The 22582-nt window shown below is 35.5% G+C and overlaps 1 protein-coding gene across 4 annotated transcripts in view; it reads left to right on the plus strand.

The window, feature by feature from the left end:
- LRMDA (leucine rich melanocyte differentiation associated) overlaps positions 1-22582 on the plus strand; it is a 661266-nt gene that overhangs the window by 383842 nt on the left and 254842 nt on the right. For all 4 annotated transcript variants that reach the window (XM_068139879.1, XM_068139880.1, XM_068139881.1 and 1 more), the window contains one exon: positions 8371-8497. In XM_068139879.1, the coding sequence (XP_067995980.1) occupies positions 8371-8497 (127 nt within the window). The remainder of the gene's footprint in view (positions 1-8370; positions 8498-22582) is intronic.

A 22582-nucleotide genomic window follows, 5' to 3' on the forward strand; every position in this document is an offset into this window, starting at 1 on the left:
TTAGGCAAGTGAAATATTGACCATAAAAAAAATTAGTCATTGGATTTCATTTTCATTGCTCACATCTGATACAAGATTTTAGTCTTTGTGTATTGGTTTTTTTTACATCAGCTAAAAATGGCTGTCTGAAACAAGTCAAAGCCGAGCAGCACTGGTCACCATGGTGCCAACTTTCCAGAGCCTGAGCTTATTTTTCATTAGCAGGTCACCTGGAGTAATCAGAGTCATATAATAAAACTATGATTCTATCTTAGCAGAAAGTGCAATGTGGTGAAGATTAAAAGCAGGTGTATTAGGAAGTAGTAAGAATTTGCCCATTTATTGCTCATAAATGCTTTAGGCTGAAACAGCAGCACAGCTGTCCTGGTGTGCATATACTTTTTAGTTTGTTCCAGATTTTTGAAAAGGATTTCTAGGTTACTGTCAGTCTAAAGATTTTCACCTTCTAATGATTCAACATCTGAATCCTGCTTAACTGTTGCATTTTGGTTTTCACCAAGCAGAGTAAAATAATTTCCCATTTTACCATTTTAAGTGGAAGGTATGCTTACTATCCAGTTTACAGGAGTTGTCTCTATGTAAATTTATGAGATGTTTGCACTAGAAGATTTCTTTAAAAATGAATGATATCTCTACAGTTTACTTTAAGTATGTTTTCTGCTAATATGTCTCCTATTAATCATTTAAGCAAAAGTGGTATGTTAAAGAAGCCATTCAGAGGCAAGAACCCATGGTTCATTTAGTGCTGTCTGAAAAAATTCTTTATTGATTGACATCTTCTGTGGTTATGTGATGTAATATTTATAATATGTCACACAGCCATACATCAAAACAAGCATGTCTGTTGTTTCATTTCAATGCAAAAATGTTGATTTCAAGGAGGTCAAGGTAGTTTAAGGTCATGTTGTGGCAAACCACCATGTCAAAGTGTGAAGTGATTGTATTCATACATCTCCTGGAAACTGCAATATTCCTTCCATTTTCTTTCTCCTCAGTTTTTCAAATACCACAGTATTATTTTTTTTCACCCACATAAACTAGGTTAATTAAAGCTCTTTTAAGAGAGAAGAATGGACTTCTAATTACTTGAATGATTTATGGTTCTGCTGCTATAGTGAAAGCCTCCTAAAGTTTTCCTGTAATTATTTGTTACATTATATGAAATGCATTTGCTAGACAATGTTAAACCCAACCCCTCCAAAATATCCATCCACCCATTTATCCATTCATCTGTCTGTCTCTCTATCTTTAGGGGAATATATTCACCTATGTGGTGGAAGTTATTTGAAATACTCTGCTTATTTTACTCTGATTAGCTAATTCAGAGTTTTGAATACACATTCTGAAGCATCTACAACTACCTGAAGGATGGTTGTAGACAGGTGGGGGCTGGTCTCTCCTTCCAGGCAACCAGCACCAGAACAAGAGGACACAGTCTCAAGCTGCACCAGGGGAGGATTAGACTGGATGTTAGGAGGAAGTTCTTCAGAGAGAGAGTGATTGCCCATTGGAATGCACTGCCCGGGGAGGTGGTGGAGTCACCATCACTGGAGGTGTTTAGGAGGAGACTTGATGGAGTGCTTGGTACCATGGTTTAGTTGATTAGATGGTGTTGGATGATGGGTTGGATGTGATGATCTTGAAGGTTTCTTCCAACCTGGTTGATTCTATTCTACTCTATTCTATCTTGGACACAACTTTTTTTCCTTCCCTCAAACGTAGAGATTTATCTCACAGATTGAACAGCATCAAGCTCTCTTCAGTGAGAATGTTTGCATTTTGTTGAATATATTGCATCAAATCTCAAATGACAACATTGAAATGGACAGTTTCAGCATTTTAAAATGATTTAAAGTTACTTTTTCCCTATGATTTTTATTTTTTGAGACCATCAAAAGATTACATTTCAGTGAAACTGAACTGAACTATGTAAACATTTTACCATAAACTTTACTGGTTTTCTTTTCTTCTGAATGGCAACTTCTTTTTGTAATTTTTTACAGTGACCACTGAAACCACAGCTTCATTTTTCATTGAGCTTTAATTTCAGTCCTACCGAGTTCAATTAGAGTTCAGGCTATTTAATTCCTCAACCAGAAAGAGAAAGGTGCAAGAAATCAAAGCTTTACTTAATCTTTTCATTCTAGCAAACTAAAAAGATCTGTGAAACCCACAAAATATCAACTTTAAAAATAAAAGTAAAATCAAGGTCTGGTGATGTACCATGAAGTCAGTAACAGAGATTGAAAGTAATATTACATGTTTGAAAAATAATTAAGTTTTATTATAACTGTTTGGAAAATTTAAATTTATAAAACTATGCTTTTTGTCAAAAAGTTACAAGTTGGTTCTTCAGGTAATCCACTGCTCTACCACTTGTATCAATTTCAATACTAAAGGTTTCCCTAATTGTCCATTAACAAAAAAACAGGTTTTATACAAAACCATTGTTATGTCTTAAAGTAGCTTTTTTTTTCTTTTAAAGAAACATAGTAACAATTTTCTCCCTTTTCCCTTTCCCCTTTTTTCTTTCTCTTCTCTGAAAATGAAAAAGAAAAACTCTTCCCCCCCCATGCCTCTTATTCCTCCTTAATTTTCAAATGTAGGAGCACAAATGAGGACATTTCTGTATTTGCTATTGGAATTTATGCTTGCACAGGAAAAGTAATTGGAAAATTCCCTTCTGTGGTATTTTTTTAAGCAAACTTTTTTCTTGGTTCATTTTAAATGTCATGGATTTATCCTTTGTTGTAAAATGGCTTTATTTTATTTCTATAAAAAAACCCAACAAAACAAACAAGTAAAAAAACCCCAACCAAACCACCAAAAACCAGAAAAAGGTTCTCTGGGTTATTTCTTTTTATCTTGTATTTTAAGTTTTCTATCTAAAGGAGATGGTATTTTGTAAAGGGGTATTTTGGGAAAGCAAAATGTGTAAAATATAATGGGGATAGGAAAGTTTTAAAAGCTTTTGACCCCTATCAGGAAGCAAGAAACATAGAAAAAATAGCCTGCAAAATAGTGCCTCTTCTAACCTGTCCTGCAGTCTTTACTTTGAAGATTGTGTGAAAGCAAAGGTCGTGACCTGGAGATCAAAGTAACAGAAGTCAACACAGTAATTGCTGGTTGCTTCTCTTGTACCTGCGCTTGGTCACTCTGGTGGGTGTATTGTTTGCAGTGAAAATCTCAAACATGGTGCTACTGAACTGTGAAAAATCATCTGAGGCATTTGCAAATGCTGCAGATGACCTCACCTATATTTATTAAAGCAATATGATTATGAAGTATGTATGCCATGTGTGAAGTTTCAGTGCTTGTTCATTCTTCTTTGCTCCTTATTGACATTTCCTGGAATGATTCATTCATTAAGCGCTGTTGACATGGAAACAAGGGCAAGTGGAAACAAATGTCTTAGTTTATTTTAAATTATCTTAAAAGTACATATACTAGATATGCTATCTTTGGCAGGGGGAGCAAATGGTGATAACCTTATGAAGTCCTCTTAAGAAATAACAGCAAGAAAGGAAGTGCATGCATTTTGTACGGATTAACTTTTCAAGCTAAATCAGATATTCCCATCCTGCAGGTTTGCTTCTGTGGAATGCTTAGTCCTCTTATAGCTTTTCCAGTCTCCCTGCAGTTATTTGTTTGTTTGTGGTTTGTTTTGTTTGTTTAGTTTGGTTTTTGTTGTTGGGTTTTGGGTTTTTTGTTATTTCTACAGTATCTGGTAGAAAAAAAACCCCTTTATTTGATAGATATCAATTAGCTACACAACTTTCATCTGAGATTAGCCACTGTGAGAATTTATGAGCAAGGACTATTATAATGCTTTTGTTCAGCCAAGTTTAAGTACAGAACATCCAAATTTACCCAGAACAACACAGTAAATCAAGACATAACTATAACTATTGTTACATGCCTAGAGTTATTTTTTTAATTTACAGAGTTGTTTGCTACGCTGAAAACGTGTAGCAAACACATAGTACAGTTTTATGTTCCAGTTTTTATTAATACAAGTACAAAATAAAGGACTGTACAGAATCCAGTTCTTGCTGTAGTCTTTCACTAAATGTTTAGTGGAAAAGTTATTTCCTCTGAAATACCAGCATATACAAATTTGCTCCAAGGGGAGGTAATAATGGATTGAGGCTGTTAGATGTTATGATATGTGGGGGCTTAAATTATTTTTAAAATATTACTGTCAGTTATGATGTTTACAACTTTAGAATAAAAAAATCCTAGAAGGGTTCATTAATAGTAAGGAGTAGTGTACCAAAACTCATTAAAACTGAAGGAATTTTTATGCCTGAACTATGGAAAAATAGGTCGCAATGAAATTACATAGTAACTATTTAACAAAAACAAGTTGACTTAGAAGTTATTTACACCTGTGTGTTATGGATCAGGACTGACAGATTTTTTTCATAAGTATAAAATTGATTTGCTGCTTCTTTCTTTCTTCAAAACCTTTTGTTTCATCCAAGAACCTTTCCTAAGTTTGAGTGAACCATCACTTATATAGGGGGGGTTGAAGGCATGACCCAAGGAGTACGTCTTAAGAACGACTGTTACACAGTATAGAACTAGAAATTCTCTACACACAAATTATACCTGCAAGGTAACTGATAGATCTTAATTTTCATGTGTGTAAGGCAGAGTTAAGATGACAAATCTGAGATTTGTTAAAGGCTGTACAGTAAGTCAGTATCAGAGACAGTATTTCTTTATGTAAAAGTACAGTCATGTGTTGTTTAATAAAGAGTAATAGGTAATCTCAAAGATGTCTTTGTTCTGTCCCTTTCTGAACTCCAACACATTTCTTCAAAGGAAGGCTTTGCCACATTGAGCTTTTGCCAGTATCAATAGCAGCTGAGTCCCAAACTCATGCATTCCTTTGCAAAAGGCCCCTCAAGCTGTCCTTCGTTTTCAGTATCTTGACAGGTCTGTGTAGAAACTGTTAAAATAATGCTAATCACATGCAACACTTACAAAATTAGTAAATGAATTGTTAATCTTTATTGTCATTTTCACTTAACTAAGACTGAAATAACATGAAACATGATATTCTCTGGCCTTTTCTGTCTCTGAGCGTCCCTGTGTGTATGTGATGGATATCTGTTATTAGCTTATTTCCATGGGACTCTTGGCACTTGGAGTCAAGGTAGGGGAAATGATTCTGGATAAAAGATGATGCAACTTTACTTACATAGTTCATTTCCTTAATCCATCATGAGTTAGAAGATCAGTTTACAAGCAGTGATAAATGGGTCTCTAAGCATCTTTCTGGTGTCTGTTTCTTTTCTTTGTCAGGAACTCACCTTCATCCTCATCACCGAAGATGATAACCTTTTCTCACACCACTAGAAAGATGTTAAAACCCAGTAGCAGCAGTCTCAGAGCACATGGAGCAGTGCTAATTTTCCAAATTATTTTACCAATTATTGTTTAAACTATGAAAAAAAATATTTTAAAGATGCCAATCAAACTGTTCTAAACTGATAATGTAAAATTTAGATGGCTTTTTCTTCATTAAACAGCACTCTATTTTCTAGTGATTTTACAAGTCTAAAACAGGTGCAATGTGTCATGCAATTTATGGATCCTCATACCTGCCATAAAGTATTTTATGATGGCTGCATTCTGTGTTATTAGTAGCTGTCTTTTTCTGCAGCCATTGGTGTTTGATAATAGTCTTAAAACACCCAAAATTACTTACCTGCAAGCAACATTCCAGATAGTCCCTGTTGACAGTTTGAATAAGTTTAGTGCCCTTTTGTTGTACTTTACCTTCAGAACAAACTGATTGAACCATCAATAGCTCCTGAAAGCTGACAGAGACATGTCATCTGGTCTAACCCTCTGATAGTAGGTTATCTGTGGGAGTTAACCTCCCTGCATTATTAACTGGAATGTTTTATGTACTATGCAACTTTAGGATACTGCTGTGATAACCTTAGTAACTAAGTCATACATCACAGTAAAGAGATTTTCTGCAACATATAACCCTGGATTAAATTTACAAGGGTTGAATTGATGTTGTAAAGTGTTTATTCCAGGGCTTTGGTAATCCTTTCCTGTATTTTTATGGCAAACTCTTGTTACATTGATATTGAAGCTACATTTTCATATTTCTGGCTAAAATACATCTAAGAAGCCTAATGTGCTGGATTAAAAAAAAAAATCATATTATTTTAGTGTAATATAGAGTCTTTTAATCCCACATTTAGTAAAATATGAATACATAAGGTTATATTTTGAATCATGTTTTAAAAGAATGAGTCACTATTGTACCTTTGTTCAACTGGTGAGATAACCTTTATCGTACTTACCTTTTAATATTTGCTCTCCTTAAGGAGAGTTTGAAAAAAAAAAATCAGCCCTAAACCTGTGATTTCTGGTGCAATTTGCTGTTTAGTTGATGTGGGTGGGGTTTTTTGGTTTCGTTTTTGGAACTGGCAAGTACTGGTGCTAATTCTGTTTTTTTGAAGTACAGTCAGGGTGGCTTAAAAATACATTTGTATCAAAGAATGCTATTATAATTTTAAGCGCTTTTGAAATGATTGAGAGACTGACATTAGGGCTGTGATCCAAAGTCAGTATAGATGACAGTGCTGTCTTAGTCTGTTGTCATTTTTGTTGCAGCCTGCTTTTCAATGGCATATTTCATTCCATCATTAAACATTTGCTGATTTTCTAATATCGATGTTTTCTTCACCTGAATATTCATCTTTTCTCACCCTACACTTAGTGGGTGTCTTTACTCATTTTTAGCTTCACTCTTCTTCACTCTTGACATACTGTTTCCTTCTGTACATGTCTTCATTTGAAAGAATCTGTTGTCATCAGAGCTTTTCTGCCAGTAATGCAAGATGGATAGCTTCTCCACTGAAAGATAAGGGCCTGCAAAATACCAGGGAGGACTGGAAGGGCAGCCAGGAAAGCTGGGAGGAGCCTGCAAATGTGTCAGTCATGTAGATCTGTAGCTGTTGTTTAGTGAATGATCTTAGAACATGTTCTGTTTTGTAAAGTGACTCTGTCCTTTGCTTCTTCTAATAACATTGAAAGTCATAGATTGAGGATTCCCATTTAAATTGTCTGCACATTTTCAGTTCACTTGTTAACAATTTGCAAAGCTGTTGCTTCAGAGGAAAGGTCTTGCTTGATGGAAAAGTTTATTTGTAGCATTAAATTTTGCTTGGTTGTGGAATGGGAGTCTTGTGGAATGGGAGTCTTGCAGGCTTTTTCACATGACGCCATGATCTTGAAGGTCTTTTCCAACCAGGTTTATTCTATGTGTTCTATTGTATGTATTCTATTCTATGTATTTGGTCTTGAGAACAGTATTGTAAGATGACTCTTACCTTTAAAAATACATTTTCTGTATGATGCTCTTTTTCAGAATGTTCTGCTATGTAGGGTTATCTGCTACTTTGATTTCTTGCTCCGAGTGCCAGAAGGGATTGGTATGATTAGGAGGCTCTGGGACTGACTTGGAGTTTTATGCAGAGCAACTAGGCACGGGAAACATTATCAATCTGCTTTTTACCCCCTGCTAGGAAAGGCCTGGCACTTCCCTCACTTTGCATTGTTTGCGTCACTTTTGGTTGACTAAATGTAAATAACATGTGCTTGAGGTGGCTAGATATTTTGATTTTCCTAACTTTGTTACAGATATGCCTTTTTCTCTCTGCCAACAAGAAATCAACATGGTGGGTTTTTTTTGGGTTTTTTTTTTAGGTGAAAGAGCTGCTGTGCTTTGAGCAAAAATGATAAATATAATATGGTTTCATAAAACCAGACTCTTCTTCGATGCTTCTGCATTTCATCCTGAGATGGGATCCATATCCCATAACTTCTTTCTGGTGTGACTAATATGGAATTCTCTTTCCAAATGATGCTGTGCCAAATGCAGTCCTGAAAAGCAGAGGCTTTTTATCTTGACAAATACTTATTTTTTAATGTTACAAATTTTGAACACTGGCTGTCCGTGGCTGAGTCCTCAGCACTGCTGTGCATTCCTTTCCAGACAAAAAAAGGTGTTCTAGAATGTGTGGTAGAAGACAAATTATGCTCCTCCCATCTTTGCTGTTCATGTGTCTCTAATGTTGCTGATCAGTGTATTTTCAGGAAAATATAATAGAAAGATGAAGAACTGTTGGCAAATTAATGTTTTTTGAGAATTATTTTGGAGAACTGAGAAATTAAAGTAAGTTTTTAACTTTTTCCATAAGCTATGTTGCAAGAAAAAGGTGATCAGAGAGAGGAAATAAAAACTGTTTCTATTTATTGCAATTTAAAAAGTAATTTAGTTTGTCATCATGTCTTTGTTTATTACTAGATTTTAACTGTGTGCATTTTGCTGTCTGTCAGATATTTTGTCCTGCACAAGTTGTCAAACCTGAAATTTCTTGATACTCGGAAGGTAACCAGGAGTGAGAGAGAGGAAGCCTTGGTAAGAGGTGCCTTCATGAAAGTGGTTAAGCCAAAGGATGCTAAGGTAGGAAAGTAAATGAAAGAAGTAACAACAATATGAATCATTAACAGTGTTTTGAACTAGCTCCAAAAGCTTAGCTCTATCTCTTGCTAAAGTTACATTCACAACCTTTCAAATGAAAGGATAGGTAAATGTGGTTACATCTGGTTAAGGGGCTGTGATTGTGTTACCAAATTTCTGCTTTCCAACATTTGTTTCCTATAACAAGTAACTAGTAACTACCACTGAGTTTTAAGTAATGTTTTTACCATGTCTAAAGATATGTTCCCAACTGTATGACAAACTTTTGTGAAAGAATGGAATTTTTGTGACAAGCTGTCCCTTGCCTTGTATGTTAAACACAAAAAGCTATTGCAGTGCTCATACCTACGGTTTTAGTGGACTGGATGGTTCTAGTTCTGTATCTTGTTACTTAATGTGGTGTCCTGCTAAAAAGTATTGAGAACATCAGAGAGATAGTTTCAGTAATGTCAGCTTTTGATATGACTTGCATCAACTGTGAGCATACTGCCAATGCAAAGAGAATGTGAATTCTCCACCTTCTTTTTCCATTGTTGGTCAATACATGATAGCAGCAATGTGAACTTCAGAGTGTTTTAGTGTTGTAAACTGTTCTTAAAACTCCACTCAAATTTTGATTCTATTTGCTTTCTGTTTGCTGTTGTTCTCTAAAATATACCATCAATAATTTATTGCAGATTTCCAATAACGCTGAATAATAATGTGGCAGTTACGGAAATGCACTGCTTGGTGGCATAACAGTGTGCTAGATAAATGCATTATCACAAGTACAATTGCAGTGCATAACAAATTAATACAGACTGATTCATTTATGACTACTAAAATGTTAACAGTTCTGATACAAGCATAGCTTTTACCATCACCTTCAGTTATATTAGCTTCATATACGTAATAAACAAAATACTTTATTTCTAAGATCTTATGAATATCTTATTCACAGCAAACCATCTTTGCTGACTCTGCCCAAATGCAAAAGCTGAAGTGTGTTTGATATAGCATATGTATGTTGTCTTCTTTTACAATTCTTGTTATCTAATTACATTTTGGATCTAGTGTTGGTTTTGTGGTGTTTAGTTTGTTTGTTTGTCTTTTAATTTTACCAATAAGGCCTGTTTGCTAAATCTGAAGTTCTTTTTCTGGATGACACCTTTTATAAAGTCAATAGCTAAGGGTAAATTACTTCACAAATATAAGGATCACATCATTATCTTTCATATCTGAAATTGAGCCTTTCGTATCATTTGGAATTATTTGCCCACTAAGTATTATGGTAAAGCATACATTTATTTCAACAAATTTCCAGAAGATTCAAATTTACTGTTGTTATTGCCATACTAAAGCTTGGGTTGGTTGTGTTGTTGTTGTTGTTGTTTTTTCTTTATAAGTGGTTTGATACAAATTGCTGATTGTAAAATCATTGTAAAAGCTTTTCACGCCATGAATTAATGCTTTTTAAGGTGCTACAAAATTGCACTCATCATACAATATTATGTATATATTACAAAGTGGCTAATTTAAAATAAATTTTAAATTTGATACAGGTATTGTAAACCTCTTAGATTTGTTTTGAACTCATGCTTGTTTTCTAGGATATTAATGCTTATAATACACATGCAGGCAAACTTTTTTGAGAGCACTCACAAAGTCATCTCTGCATACGTATTCAGATGTGATATGTATGTATATAGCTTTTTATATAGCAGCATTTCTCTGTGTGTCACAGGCATGATGTGCACAGTAACTGTACTTTCAAATTCTGTTATATGTTATGTATTGAATATATTATGGGGTTTTTATTCCTCAACCTTCAGATTTCCTGAATCTTGTGCTCTCTCTCTGTTCATCAGTTCCCCTCCCATATAGTTGACATTTTTGACTGGGTTCAGTCAAATTTAATGGACAGCTAGCAGGAATATGTTCTAAGCTTTCTGAATCTAGTTCAGTGGCCCCTGAATAAGGGCCACGAGGATGAAAGGGCCATGAGGATGATCAGAGGGCTGGAGCACCTCTCCTATGAGGACAGACTGAAGGAGTTGGGGAATGTTCAGTCTGGAGAAGAGAAGGCTCCGAGGTGACTTAATTGTGGCCGTCCAGTATCTGAAGGGGGCCTACAAGAAGGCTGGGGAGGGACTTCTCAGGATATCTGGTAGTGACAGGACTAGGGGGAATGGAATGAAGCTGGAGGTGGGGTGAGGAGGAAGTTCTTCACCAGGAGAGTGGTGAAGCCCTGGAATGGGTTTTCCAGGGAGGTGGTTGGGGCCCCGTCCCTGGAGGTGTTTAAGACCAGGCTGGATGAGGCTCTGGCCAGCCTGATCTAGTGTGGGGTGTCCTTGCCCATGGCAGGGGAGTTGGAACTAGATGATCCTTGTGGTCCCTTCCAACCCTGACTGATACTATGATACTATGATAATCTAGTTAGAGGAGAATACACCTTGATCCAAACTATGACGAGGCTGCAGTATATCCAGTATTGGTCACCAGAAAAACTCTTTAAGAAGCTCACCTAGTGATAGAAGACCCTGCTGATGGTGAACTTACTAAGAATGTTTTTATTCTTCCATGTAAGGTAATAGCCAGTATATCAGTCTGTGCTTCCCAGGAAGAGAGTTGGACTGATTAGTATTTATGTTGGTGGATGTCATATGGAAATGTTGTTCTTCCAGATGTAGTAACAACAGTGAGCCTATGAGGCTTGCTTCTTTGAGAAAAAAAATAAATATTAACTTGGGTGGGATTTTTTCCCCCATTACCATAAGCAGGAGATGATGTAGCTTATTCAGCATAAAAGACTGACGATCTAAAGAGGCTGTGATGTGGGGAGTTGTTTTCATTTTAGTATTGACATGAAATACTTGGGAGAGCAAAACACCCCACCAAGAGAAAATACACAAAATGAGAATAAAAGCAAGAAATTTCCATCTGACTAACTTGTGTTTACTCAACCACAAAAGTATCTAGCAATCACCAGTCATCACTAAACCATAAATATTTTATTTTGTATAAATTTTATGACTTTCATTTTTCCCCGTTTTTTTCAGTTGTTGGTTTTTTTTTTTTTTAAAACAGAACACTGCACTTGCTTATGCCTTGCTTCATTTCATCCTTTGTTTAAAATGCATCTGTTTGTGATATGACTGTCTTATGGAAAGATGAAGTCATTTATTAGAACACAGTTTAATGTTACAATGCAGTGTTCCATCTCACTGTGTAAGTGAGCTAAACTTCATTATTCTGTGATGTTTATGTTTTCTTTTGTCAAAATATTGAATGTTGTATCATGTCTGATTTTAATAAAGATTGGGTAAGCCTGAATGGATAAGAGGCATTGAGCCAGATGAGGAAGCCTTGTTTAATGACCAGACCATGACCTCATTTCACTCACATAAGTGTAGATCAAAGTAGAAGATGCCTGTCCAGTGTGAAGTGTGTTCCTGAGCATGACAGCACTTCACATCAGAAAGACAGCTCAAGAATACAACAGTCAAAATTGCTTAATTATGTCCCAGCTTTGTAATTATTCATCCCTGCTTCTACAAAGAGTACAGTTGTCATTTCTTGACATAATTATTTAAAACTGTACCTTTCTTTGGTTTACAGATATGTCTTGTGCTTTTGACTGTTTCATCTTTAAAACTTAAAGATGCAAAACAGAATATGGTTTGAAAATACATTTTAAGAATCCACATTTTTATGTTGCATATGATATAAATAAACAACATGAAATTATGAAGTATGAAGTATATAATAATTTCATACTTTAAAGGTCTATATTCAGGATCATTTAATCTAGATGATAAAATGTGGATATATACATTATATCTAAAGTATGTTCCTATGAACAGATACACACTGTCATAGGTCTCTTTAAATATGAATTGAATTGGTTAATACTAGGTCAGTGCACTCAGTTTTATGAAAAATATATATTTCCCAGTATTTTGCAACCCCTCAGCTAAACAGTTATTTTTTAGCTTACTGCATTTTTAAGGTTAACATTTTTATCAATTTTATTTATGGTGGCATAAGAAAGCAGTGTGCATTTGGTCACATGGAACAGTCGGAGGGTATCCATGGGTATTCTTCCAAGTAACTGACTTCAATATTGTGTGGAGTTATTCTGCTTTCTTGCAACTTTACCAAGAGCATCTTGTCCATTGTGTATAAATGAAGCTCTGTACAACAAAATATGGCAATATAGGTGGTTTGAATTCTGCCCCCACAATGCATTTTTTCATCACAAGTTGTAATTTTAAAATCTAACCTAGCATTTGTTCTCAAAGGAACAGCAGAAAGGCAAACCTAATACGTGCATTCCATGTAATGAATGTATGTGATTCTCGGTCACACTGTTACTTGAAGGTGGAGGGAGATTATTTTATTATGATAGGAAGAGTAAATATTTAGGCACTACAGTATAAGAAAGACACAAGAAGTGACTTTAATGATTTTTGTACTTAACTATTTAACAAGAATTGTAACTTTCCTAAGTAGATATATCTTAGGTGTTTTCAAGAATTTAGCAAGGCATTTTTGCTAATGTATCTCATGGACCTTTTTTCTCCTCCTCTAAATGGGTTCTCCTCCTCTAAATGGGTTCTCCTCCTCTAAATGGGTCTTCTTTTAAAAACTATATAAGACATGATGGTTAAACCTTTGGAGAACATCTACACTGCTCACAACTTTTTTACTTTTACTGGTACCATTCTGTAGAGATCTTGTCTTAGGAACATTAGGAGCATTTGAAGTAGATACAGAGCAAAGGCCTTTAAAAGTGTAAAGAATCATTATGTCAATGAACTCTTAGCTAGTAAAATACCGTGGTTTTTTTTTAGAAAGTTGCTACATAATAGGCTTTCTTATTGTTCAGATATCAAGATTTCACTTACTAAAATGGGACAATTTTATGAATTTAATATTCCAATCAAAACTCTTATGCAATAAATATTATTGACTTCACAAATGTAGCAGTCATGCTACCCATTGGCACACTAAAGTGTCCATTTTGCTCTGTGGAAAGTTTAAGTATTTTAAGCAGGAGCTCATAACACAATTGACTCATAATGTCCTAATGACTCATCAAAATTAGGAATAATTTGAAAAATACCATAATTTATATGTCTATGTTTGAACACTTTGGCATTTTAGAAGAAAACATTGCTGAGAAGGATCTGCCAAATATGAGTAATAGAAAAGTGAGACTTACTAGAACTAAGCTGACAGAGCAAAGTTCAGTCATTTAAAATGTTTAATTTTAAGAAGTCCCATTATCCCAAGCAAATCTCATGCTACAAAAGAGATGTAAGCAAATGTACCTATATAAATTGTTTATGAAACAGTTGTGTGTGTATAACATTTGAATATTTTTTTCCTGACCTGTTGGATTTTACCTATTTTCTGAAACTGAGGCATGACATCTTGAACCATACCTGTCTTGGGCCCAGGGAAAATAGGTACGATGATTAGTGTGGTAGATTAAGAAATAAGAAAAGCATTGTGAAATTCCAACATTAGGAAGTGAGGAAGGTGTTGGAGAATTGAGAGATGGCCTTAGGGTTTTCCTTCTCTTTTCCTATTCCTTTTGTTATATTGATTGACATTTAATTTTTTTTTTATTTTAATTTGGGAGTTTAGATTCTTGTATGTTCGTATTATCAAATTAATTGGAAAGAAAGAATCTTGCATGCATTTTTCTTACATCTTCAAGCTAAGACACTTCAAGCTAGTTGATTGGGGGATTTTTCTGCATTTTGTGTCTTTGTGTACAGCAGGTCACATGATGAGAGAAAAAGAACCTCAGACAGTAAATAAGAGAAAAACAGTGAGTTTAAACAGTGGAGACTAAGATGCAAACATGCAGCTGCTGAAATAGCTCTTTGCTTGGTTTGCTCTAATCTCAGCTGTCAAGAAGGAAGAACAGACATGTGGGTCATGTGTCTTAGTGAGAATACTCTTCACTGTTTGTTCTGGTGGTGATAAATCTTGAAAAACTGATACATATTTAGTTTTCTGGGAAGGCATTATGTGAACTACATTTCAGTGTGTGTGTCTTTCCTAAAATCATTCCTTTTTTTAAAAAAAAAGTATATGATTGTCATGAAGCAAGTGTCCTTTTAGCCATTAATGATCCCAATGCACTTTTCAGATGGGAAGGGGTGTTACTCTTGGAACCCTGGCCTGATTCCAATTCAAGTAATTACATTCTGCCTCCATGGATTTCTCTGTAGTCTCAATTTACTAAGGCATTCTTCTCCACCTTCTGCCCTAAACTGTTATGTAGTGTTGCAGTGTGCTAGTTAACCAGCTGCTACTTTGCACCTGAAAGGTGTCTGTCTTTCAGTAATGGTGAGCAAATTGATCCCTTTGTAAGGCTTATTTAATATTTGTAAAGCACTTGGAGGTTTTCTGATGAATGGCAGTAGACAGTGTGTATCATTAACACATCCATTTAACCGAAGAAGATAGCATGACAACTTGTTTATTACTGCTGGGTTTTTTAATTTTTTTTTTTTTTTTATTTGTGGGTTCAGAATTATGGAAACTTCAGTTATAAGATGTTGCAAACATATGGTCTGGCTTTTGTCTTGTGATCGACCTATTTAGTTGATTAAACAAAATGCCATCTAGCAGAATGTAGCACTGTGATATCAGACAGTAGGGGAAGACTCATGGAATGGTCCAGGCTGGAAGAGACCTCCAAAGGTCATCTAGTCCAACCTCCCTACAGACTGCGGGGACATCACCAACTAGACCAGGCTGCCCAGGGCCTCGTCAAGCCTCACCTTGAATATCTCCAGGGAAGGGGCCTCAACAACCTCCTTGGGCAACCTGTTCTGGTGATCCACTACCCTTATAGTGAAGAACTTCTTCCTGATATCCACTCTAAATTTGCCCTTCTCTAGTTTGAAGCCATTGCCCCTTGCCCTGTCACCACCGGCCTTTGAAAACAGTCTCTCCCCATCCTTCACGTAGGTGCCCTTCAGGTACTGGAAGGCTCCTATCAGGCCTCCCTGGAGCCTTCTCTTCTCCAGTATGAACCACCCCAGCTCCCTCCGCTTGTCCTCATAGCAGAGGTGCTCCAATCCCCTGGTTGTTTTCATGGCCCTCCTCTGGACCCCATCCATCAGGTCCATGTACTTCCTATATTGGGGGCTCCAGACCTGTACACAATACTCCAGGTGAGGTCTCACCAGAGCAGAAATAATTTTAATTTTTAAACTGTGTTAAACTTTTGTAATGAGAGAGTACCAACAGTAGTCAGTCAGGTCTGCTGAAGCAAAAGGTGCTGGAAAGCCAGGACTACAATGGGTTACTCCTCACTGCTGGTGGAAGGTGAAATAACGTCAGAATTCTTGGACTGATGAACCTCTCCCCTCAATACTTAGTGAGGTCATGATTAGTTTAAATTCCCAATGGTTCATCATGGCTAGAATTTTAACCTCTTAGTTTTATTTGTTTTTCTTTTGGAAATGGAAACTGTTGCTGGACAAGCAGAGCTCATTACATGCTTCTGTATTTCCTTTTTTCCAGAAAACTTAGGCAATGAATCTCACTATCAGATGACACTACTCTTAGGCATAGTACTTGTTCATGTGTTGCGTTTTATAAAAAAAGAAAATAAAAATTGTTTTATATGCTATTGAGAAAACTGAGCCAGCTTATGCCTTCTGTAGATTTTTTTGTTTGGTTGTTTGGTTTGGTGATTGAATTTTCTTTCTCCCCCTGACTTTGAGGTGCTATGCATCTCATGAACTCAGCCATGTTGATGAGTCATTCCCACTGAAACAGGAGTAGTCTTGAGTGTGATGGTTAGAATGTAAGCTAATTCCTAGCCAAGAAACAAAGCCCAGTTATGAAACACGGGTTTGTTGGTTTATTTTTTTATCGTGTGTGGTGGTGGTTTTGTTTGATTTGGTTTGGTTTTGTGTGTGTGTATGTTTTGGTTTTGTTTTCTTGGGTTTTATTTGGTTGGTTGTGTTTGTTTATTTTTTGAAGCTGTTTGTCACAGCAAGATTTTGAGAAACAGAAAGTCAATGGCAAACTACCACAACCAAAAGGTCTACTTGCAATGTTGTAAATATGATGTACTTGGTTCAAAATTTGGAAAGAACTGTAATGGCTGTGTTTATATTTATTTCTTATTTCTATATTTATATTTTCTATTTTTATATTTATTTTATTTCTTAGTTATTTATATTTATTTCACTGACCAGCAAATGGTCACCAACTGTTGTCATTACATCTCTGTGTACTCTTCTGTTTTTCAGTAGTCTCTCCTCTTTGTAAATTGTGGAATCTGAATAACCAAATGCTTCCCTCAGTGTTTGCATGGTAATTTTTTCTGTATTTCACTGCATTTTTCTGTTTCTCTGTTGTAAATTTCTTCCTTGATCCCTTTTGCATTCTTCTCTTCACTTTGATTCAGCATGGAAGCTGAACTTAAAGCATTTTTTTGAGCATTTTATGAGATCTTTGTGATTCAAATTACTGTATTCTTCTTTTCTGCCTTGAAGTACTACATTGCTTCATTAATGTAAATAATTCAAGAAACTTTGCTTCCTGATGTAGTTGACAACTTTATAATATGAAGTTTCTATATCTAAACCAAAGAAGTAAATAAAAAATAACAAATAGAGTCCCTTCCACATGCCATTCTCTGCAAGTGTTTATTCCTCTAGTATTCTTTGTTTTTTCTTGAAATTAGCAAAATAGTTTTTGGTAGAGCAATGACATTTTTAGTGACGCCTGTGATAACACTTTAGTCCCTAATTCTACAGAAACTGATTTTATCTTCTTTCATTTTGATGTCATTGTGATTGTGGTCAAAAGGTATAGTTTACAACAGTCTGCAGAATAGAAGTTCAGGTGTGAAGACCTAAATTATATTGGAGGATAAAGGATCATGTCTTTGTCATATAAAACGTGTTGCAAGCACATCACATAGTGTCTTGTTGTGCAATGAATGCTAGATTGCTTTTAGCACTACCATAGTCAAATTAGATGAAAGAAATGATAGGACAGGAGCAAAACGGAAGGTAAGAATGAATGCATCTGGTATTGGCTAATATATCTTTGGAAACAACACAAGCACAAAAGAAAAATAACAGTCCAGTGCTGTTTCACATCAGGTCCCTGTAGTGATGACAGATAAGAATGTACAGGAGATGCAAGCTTTTCTGGAGGCACCATGGGAGGATGGGCCCAGATACTGTAGGATGGCTAAAATGGCAGGAGAAGCTTGTGTTTAAGCAGCTGAATCCTGCCTTTCCTGTTGTGCTAAAAGAGAGACTGTGTTCTGCAAAATATTGACATGTCACAAACACCAGAGAGAGCATAATAATAATAATCCTCCCCCATACTAATGTCAGCCAGAGTATGGTCCAAGAAGCACAAAGGGCTTGGAGTGATGAGGTCACATCCTAAAGGCTCAGGCATATCAGTCATTGTCTCTTCATTAATGACTAGGAACAGGACCAATTTGTAGCTGACTTGAGAGTTATTTCAGGAAAAAGAATTAATAATTTGTTTTCGGAGAAAGACTAACATTTCTCCCCTTGTCTCTACCCTTACCAAAAATGTATATGCCAAAGGGGCATTTTGTAACAAATCCTGAACTTTATTGCCTAATGAGTTTCTAAAATTGTTCCCTTTGTTAAAGAAGGATGCAGTATTGTTTCATCTTCCCCCTTAAAAGCATATTGAGCTTACAGATTCTGATTTCAGTTCCTGAATCTTAGTTGAAGCTGATGCTAACCTCATTGTGTTAAAATATAGGGAGAATAGTTCTACTGAATTTTGTGCCTGGTTGCTGAACACAGTGCTAATTATAGCTTGCCCTAAGCAGTCTGGCCACTGCAAATCTTACCCGGTTTTGAACAAAACAACAGATTTTCAGTTGGCTTTAGGGGCAGTGGAAGAGTCTTCCTAGAGTGAGTTTCAACACCTGGAATCTTTATTGATCTAGGTAAAAGGCATACACAAACTTACCCTAATGGAAGCAGCCTTTAACACTCATCTGATATCTTCCACTGAAATCACATGTTGTGATTTCTCTGAACTTTGAGTTTTATTTTTTTCTTTTAATATTTTTTTCCTGTGTGCCTTACAGACCAATATTTTAACTGTCTTGAAATCTTTGAGTAAGGAGCATCTTTGCTCAACTTGCAGACAATGGAGTTGACATAAAACATTCATCAGTGACTTTGGTTATGCATCCTTGTTTTAGGGAAAATGAGGTGGTTTATTTTGTGAGTAAAGAGCCCCAAAACATTTGTGACTGAGGACTCGTGTACTGTTGGAAGGAACTAGTGAGTACAAAGCTTTTGCAGTAAATTGTTGGCTTAATTTATCTTTGTTATTCACATCCTCCAAGGACAAAATATTTGTAGGAAAACACACAAATTGTAATTAACTCTACCACTAGAAACTTCTTTGATAAAGAAAATTTCAGTCATGTTTGAAAAATAGCATTGCTATTTTGTGAATGATCTATTTCGGAGCTATTCTTGTAACTTTAGTGGCCAAGGCCTCTATCTTTAAGTTATGTGCATTTAATATTTAACTGTATTTAAGGTATGCTTCAGTTCGGTATCAAATGTCATATAGGTGCCTAGTAAACGCATATGCATTGTCCAAAGATGATTCATTTCTCTTTCAACCTTGGTGGGGCTTGAAAACCTTAGGCATTCTTTCTTGTAAAAGAACCTGTGGGATATTTGCTTAATGATTAAGTTAACAGTTGCCTTTGTGTTTCTAATTTATGAGCTTGAAGCAGAAGGAGATGAAGTTTTCTGTAACATCAATACAGCAATCTATCTTAAACATCTTACTCTGGCAACTTGCATTAGGCGGTGTATCATTTGTGTTAAAATAAGAAGTAAATTCAGGATTGAGAAATTAAGACTTTTTTGAATTCCCACATTATAAGACAAAATATACAACTTTGTTCACATAACAGTTACAAACAGTTCCCTGTGTAGGCCAAATGCTCTCTAATGCAGTAAAATTAAGAAATAATATGCTTTGAAAGTGATTTATGAGTGTGGTTAAACTGCCAGATTTACAAAGAAATAGTTCAGATCTTGGGAAGCCTCAGGAGTCATGTCAAAAATGAATTTGACCATGATTTAAACTGCTACTTTTCTTACATGACATTTAATATGTGTACTTTGGAGGCCCATATGTCTTTAATAAAATAGCATTAGGTTTTAAATATGATATGAATGCAGTCAGTTTCTAAATTCATAACCTTTTCCACAACTCCAAAACGCTAACCAATAAGGGAGTTACATGCAATAAAACATAAACCTTAGAAAATAGTTTTTTATTAGAACAGTTAGACAGTTGGCAGCTGTGTTGTAATGTAATAAATACATGCAGCCAACGTGGGTTTATCAGTCTTTGTTTGCACTGTAAGCAAGGGGGACCAGACAACTGAATATAATTGAGAACCAAAGGTCATGAAAAGTATATTTTGTCCAGTGAACTTGTACTTGTTAGGTGAGCATTGTAATGCTAAGAAAAATAATTTATTACATAAGAAACACTATAGTATGCTTCCCAGTTGAATTTGTATGAGAATATAATCTGCAAGACTTTAAGACTGTTCTGAAATACTAAGCATTTAAAAAAAAGATGCAAAGACATAGAGAGTTTAAAAAGGATTTTGGCCACGCAAGTTCACGATTTCATGAGAACAGAAATACTGGGTTCTGGTCTACATGAAGTTTAAGCTCCATAACGAAAGTAAGTTAGCACATTTGGAGGGGTATTTCTTTGAAATGTGAGCTATTTAATTAATTTTGTTAGAAGAATGTATTTAATAATTACTTCTAGAAACAGAAGCTAGCCCAGAGCAAAACCAGCTGTCTAGATAGCGTTGGATACTTAGAACAGCAGATTTTGGTTTACTTGCTGGGTTACATATATATTCAATGTACATAGAACAGTGCTATATGATCCCATATTTTAGGTAGTCTGACATTCTAATGAAAGCTATTGAAATGTCATGGGTATTAGGAAAAAAACTAAGCATTTCCTATGTACTTTTAGGAGTGTGTGGAAGTGGGGAATAAAAACTTGATTGTGGTGTATTTTTTTCCTCCACAGTAGTTTCAATGATTTGATTTCTGGTTAGCTTGGTTCTAGAAAAATGGCAAAAAGTAAATTTAAAAAATCTGCTTTGAGATGTATTACAAAGCATATATTCAAATGCTAATCTGTAGCCCTCCAGAATTATGAGTCCCCTGGAGGATCCAGAAAATTATTAACAGCATGTAATCCAACTCAGTGTGAATGCATCTTTACTCTGTTAGCCAAATCTTTACATAATACAAATCATTCTACCTATAAAAGCACAAATATGTTATTGTTCTCAACAGGCAATTTAATGCAGCTATAGGGAGGAGAATAAGAGAAAAGAAGATTACATGCTAGCCGATCATGCCTTTATTTCTCTTAAATCTCTCAGCATTTCTCTGTGGTTGTACTTGTTTAAAGATTGTACACAACTATGCTGTTTCTATGATTTGGAAAGCAAATCAGCCCAAATAGGAACTTTCAATGGGTGTAGTTTTTAGACTATTTGATGAGTTTATCACAAATACACATTTAACCCTAGATGCAGTGCTGAACTGCTAATGTTTTTTTTCCACTTACAATTCTTTAGAAGACTAGATTTTGCTGAAGAAGGCTCATTTGTGTTTGCCACCCAGTCATGCAGCTTTAGCTGAAGAAGCGCTATTAAAGTTAATTCTGGGGGGTTTTATCAAAAGAATAGTTAGTGTGAATACATTCAGAAAATACATGAATTAGGAAGTAAAACATTTTACTGAAATAATACAAAGGTATATCCAGTCATGCTGTGGAGTAAGGATCCTGCTCCAGTGGTGTTATGTGAATGCGACTGAGTTTAACTGGTAATTCTTGTAAGCAAGGAGAGGAGATACACTCTAGCACAAGCGTGGGGGTTGTTGTAGTCTTTTATTATTGTATTCTGCTGGTTTTTTACTGCTGGTTTTTTTCCATCAGACTGTGGCTTGAGACTCTCACTGTAAGATTTTACATCTCTGTGACAATAATAGTTTTCCCTTTGTATTACTTCTGTTATTTTCCAAAGCATAGGCATATAGCATTTCCACTAAGCATAGTCAATGAGTGGAAAGTTATGTATAATATTTACATATAAGTAATCAGTCAGCCTATTATTTTCATTAGCTGCCAACAGAAAATGGGATCTAAAAGTTTGCTTTAAATTGGAAGGTAGGGGTACTAACACCAGAGAAGTAGCCTTTCTAGGAAAAAGAACAGTGGTAGAAGCAAGGAAACTTCCTGTTCTATCTGTTCTTTGTAAGCCTGTCAAGCACAAACTGGAAGAACCTGTATGCAGTTCTGTGGAAGAATATCCCTTCTTAGTTTGAAATAGTTTTGTAGTTAGCTACAAGTTAAGTCCATTGGATTGTTGAACATAAAGCATAAAATATTTGTGCTGCTGGGTCTTAGTGCTATTCTTGGGGAACTTACTTTGCATGCATTTTGGCAGAGCTTTGTGCTTTGTTTCATATTGTACATTATTGCAGAGATATCTAACAGGCCACAATATTAATCTGTTGCCTAAGTTCTTCTCAAATGTATAACTATGTTGCTTCTGTACAATTTTCCTCAACTTCTACCGTTCCTGTGATGTGATGATTTTTTGTGTGTTTATGGTCTGAATAAAAATCTACAGTGCTATTTACTTCTAAATAATGAGTCAAAGATCTCTGTAGTTTTTCAAAGATGGAATGCTACAACAGGACGAGGCACTGCACGTGTGGTACAAAATTCTTCTTTCATATAAAGGAAACCTTTGAATCCACTTTTCATCCTGTTCCGAAGGAGCAGTGTCAGTGTGAGCAAGAGAAACATAAACTTTTACCATGTCAGATGGTCTTTCTAAAGCAGTACTCAATAAAACGCTCGTACATGTGATTTTAGTTTCAAAACAACAAAACAATCATTCTCTAAATATAAATATTTCACTGACAAGATTTTCAACAACAGCTATAATGGTAATTTTCTGATGGCAGTACA

This window comes from Melanerpes formicivorus, unplaced genomic scaffold (assembly GCF_026170545.1).
Source record: "Melanerpes formicivorus ecotype bairdi unplaced genomic scaffold, bMelFor1.0.p_v2 SCAF_6, whole genome shotgun sequence".
Classification (NCBI taxonomy): Eukaryota; Metazoa; Chordata; class Aves; order Piciformes; family Picidae; genus Melanerpes; species Melanerpes formicivorus.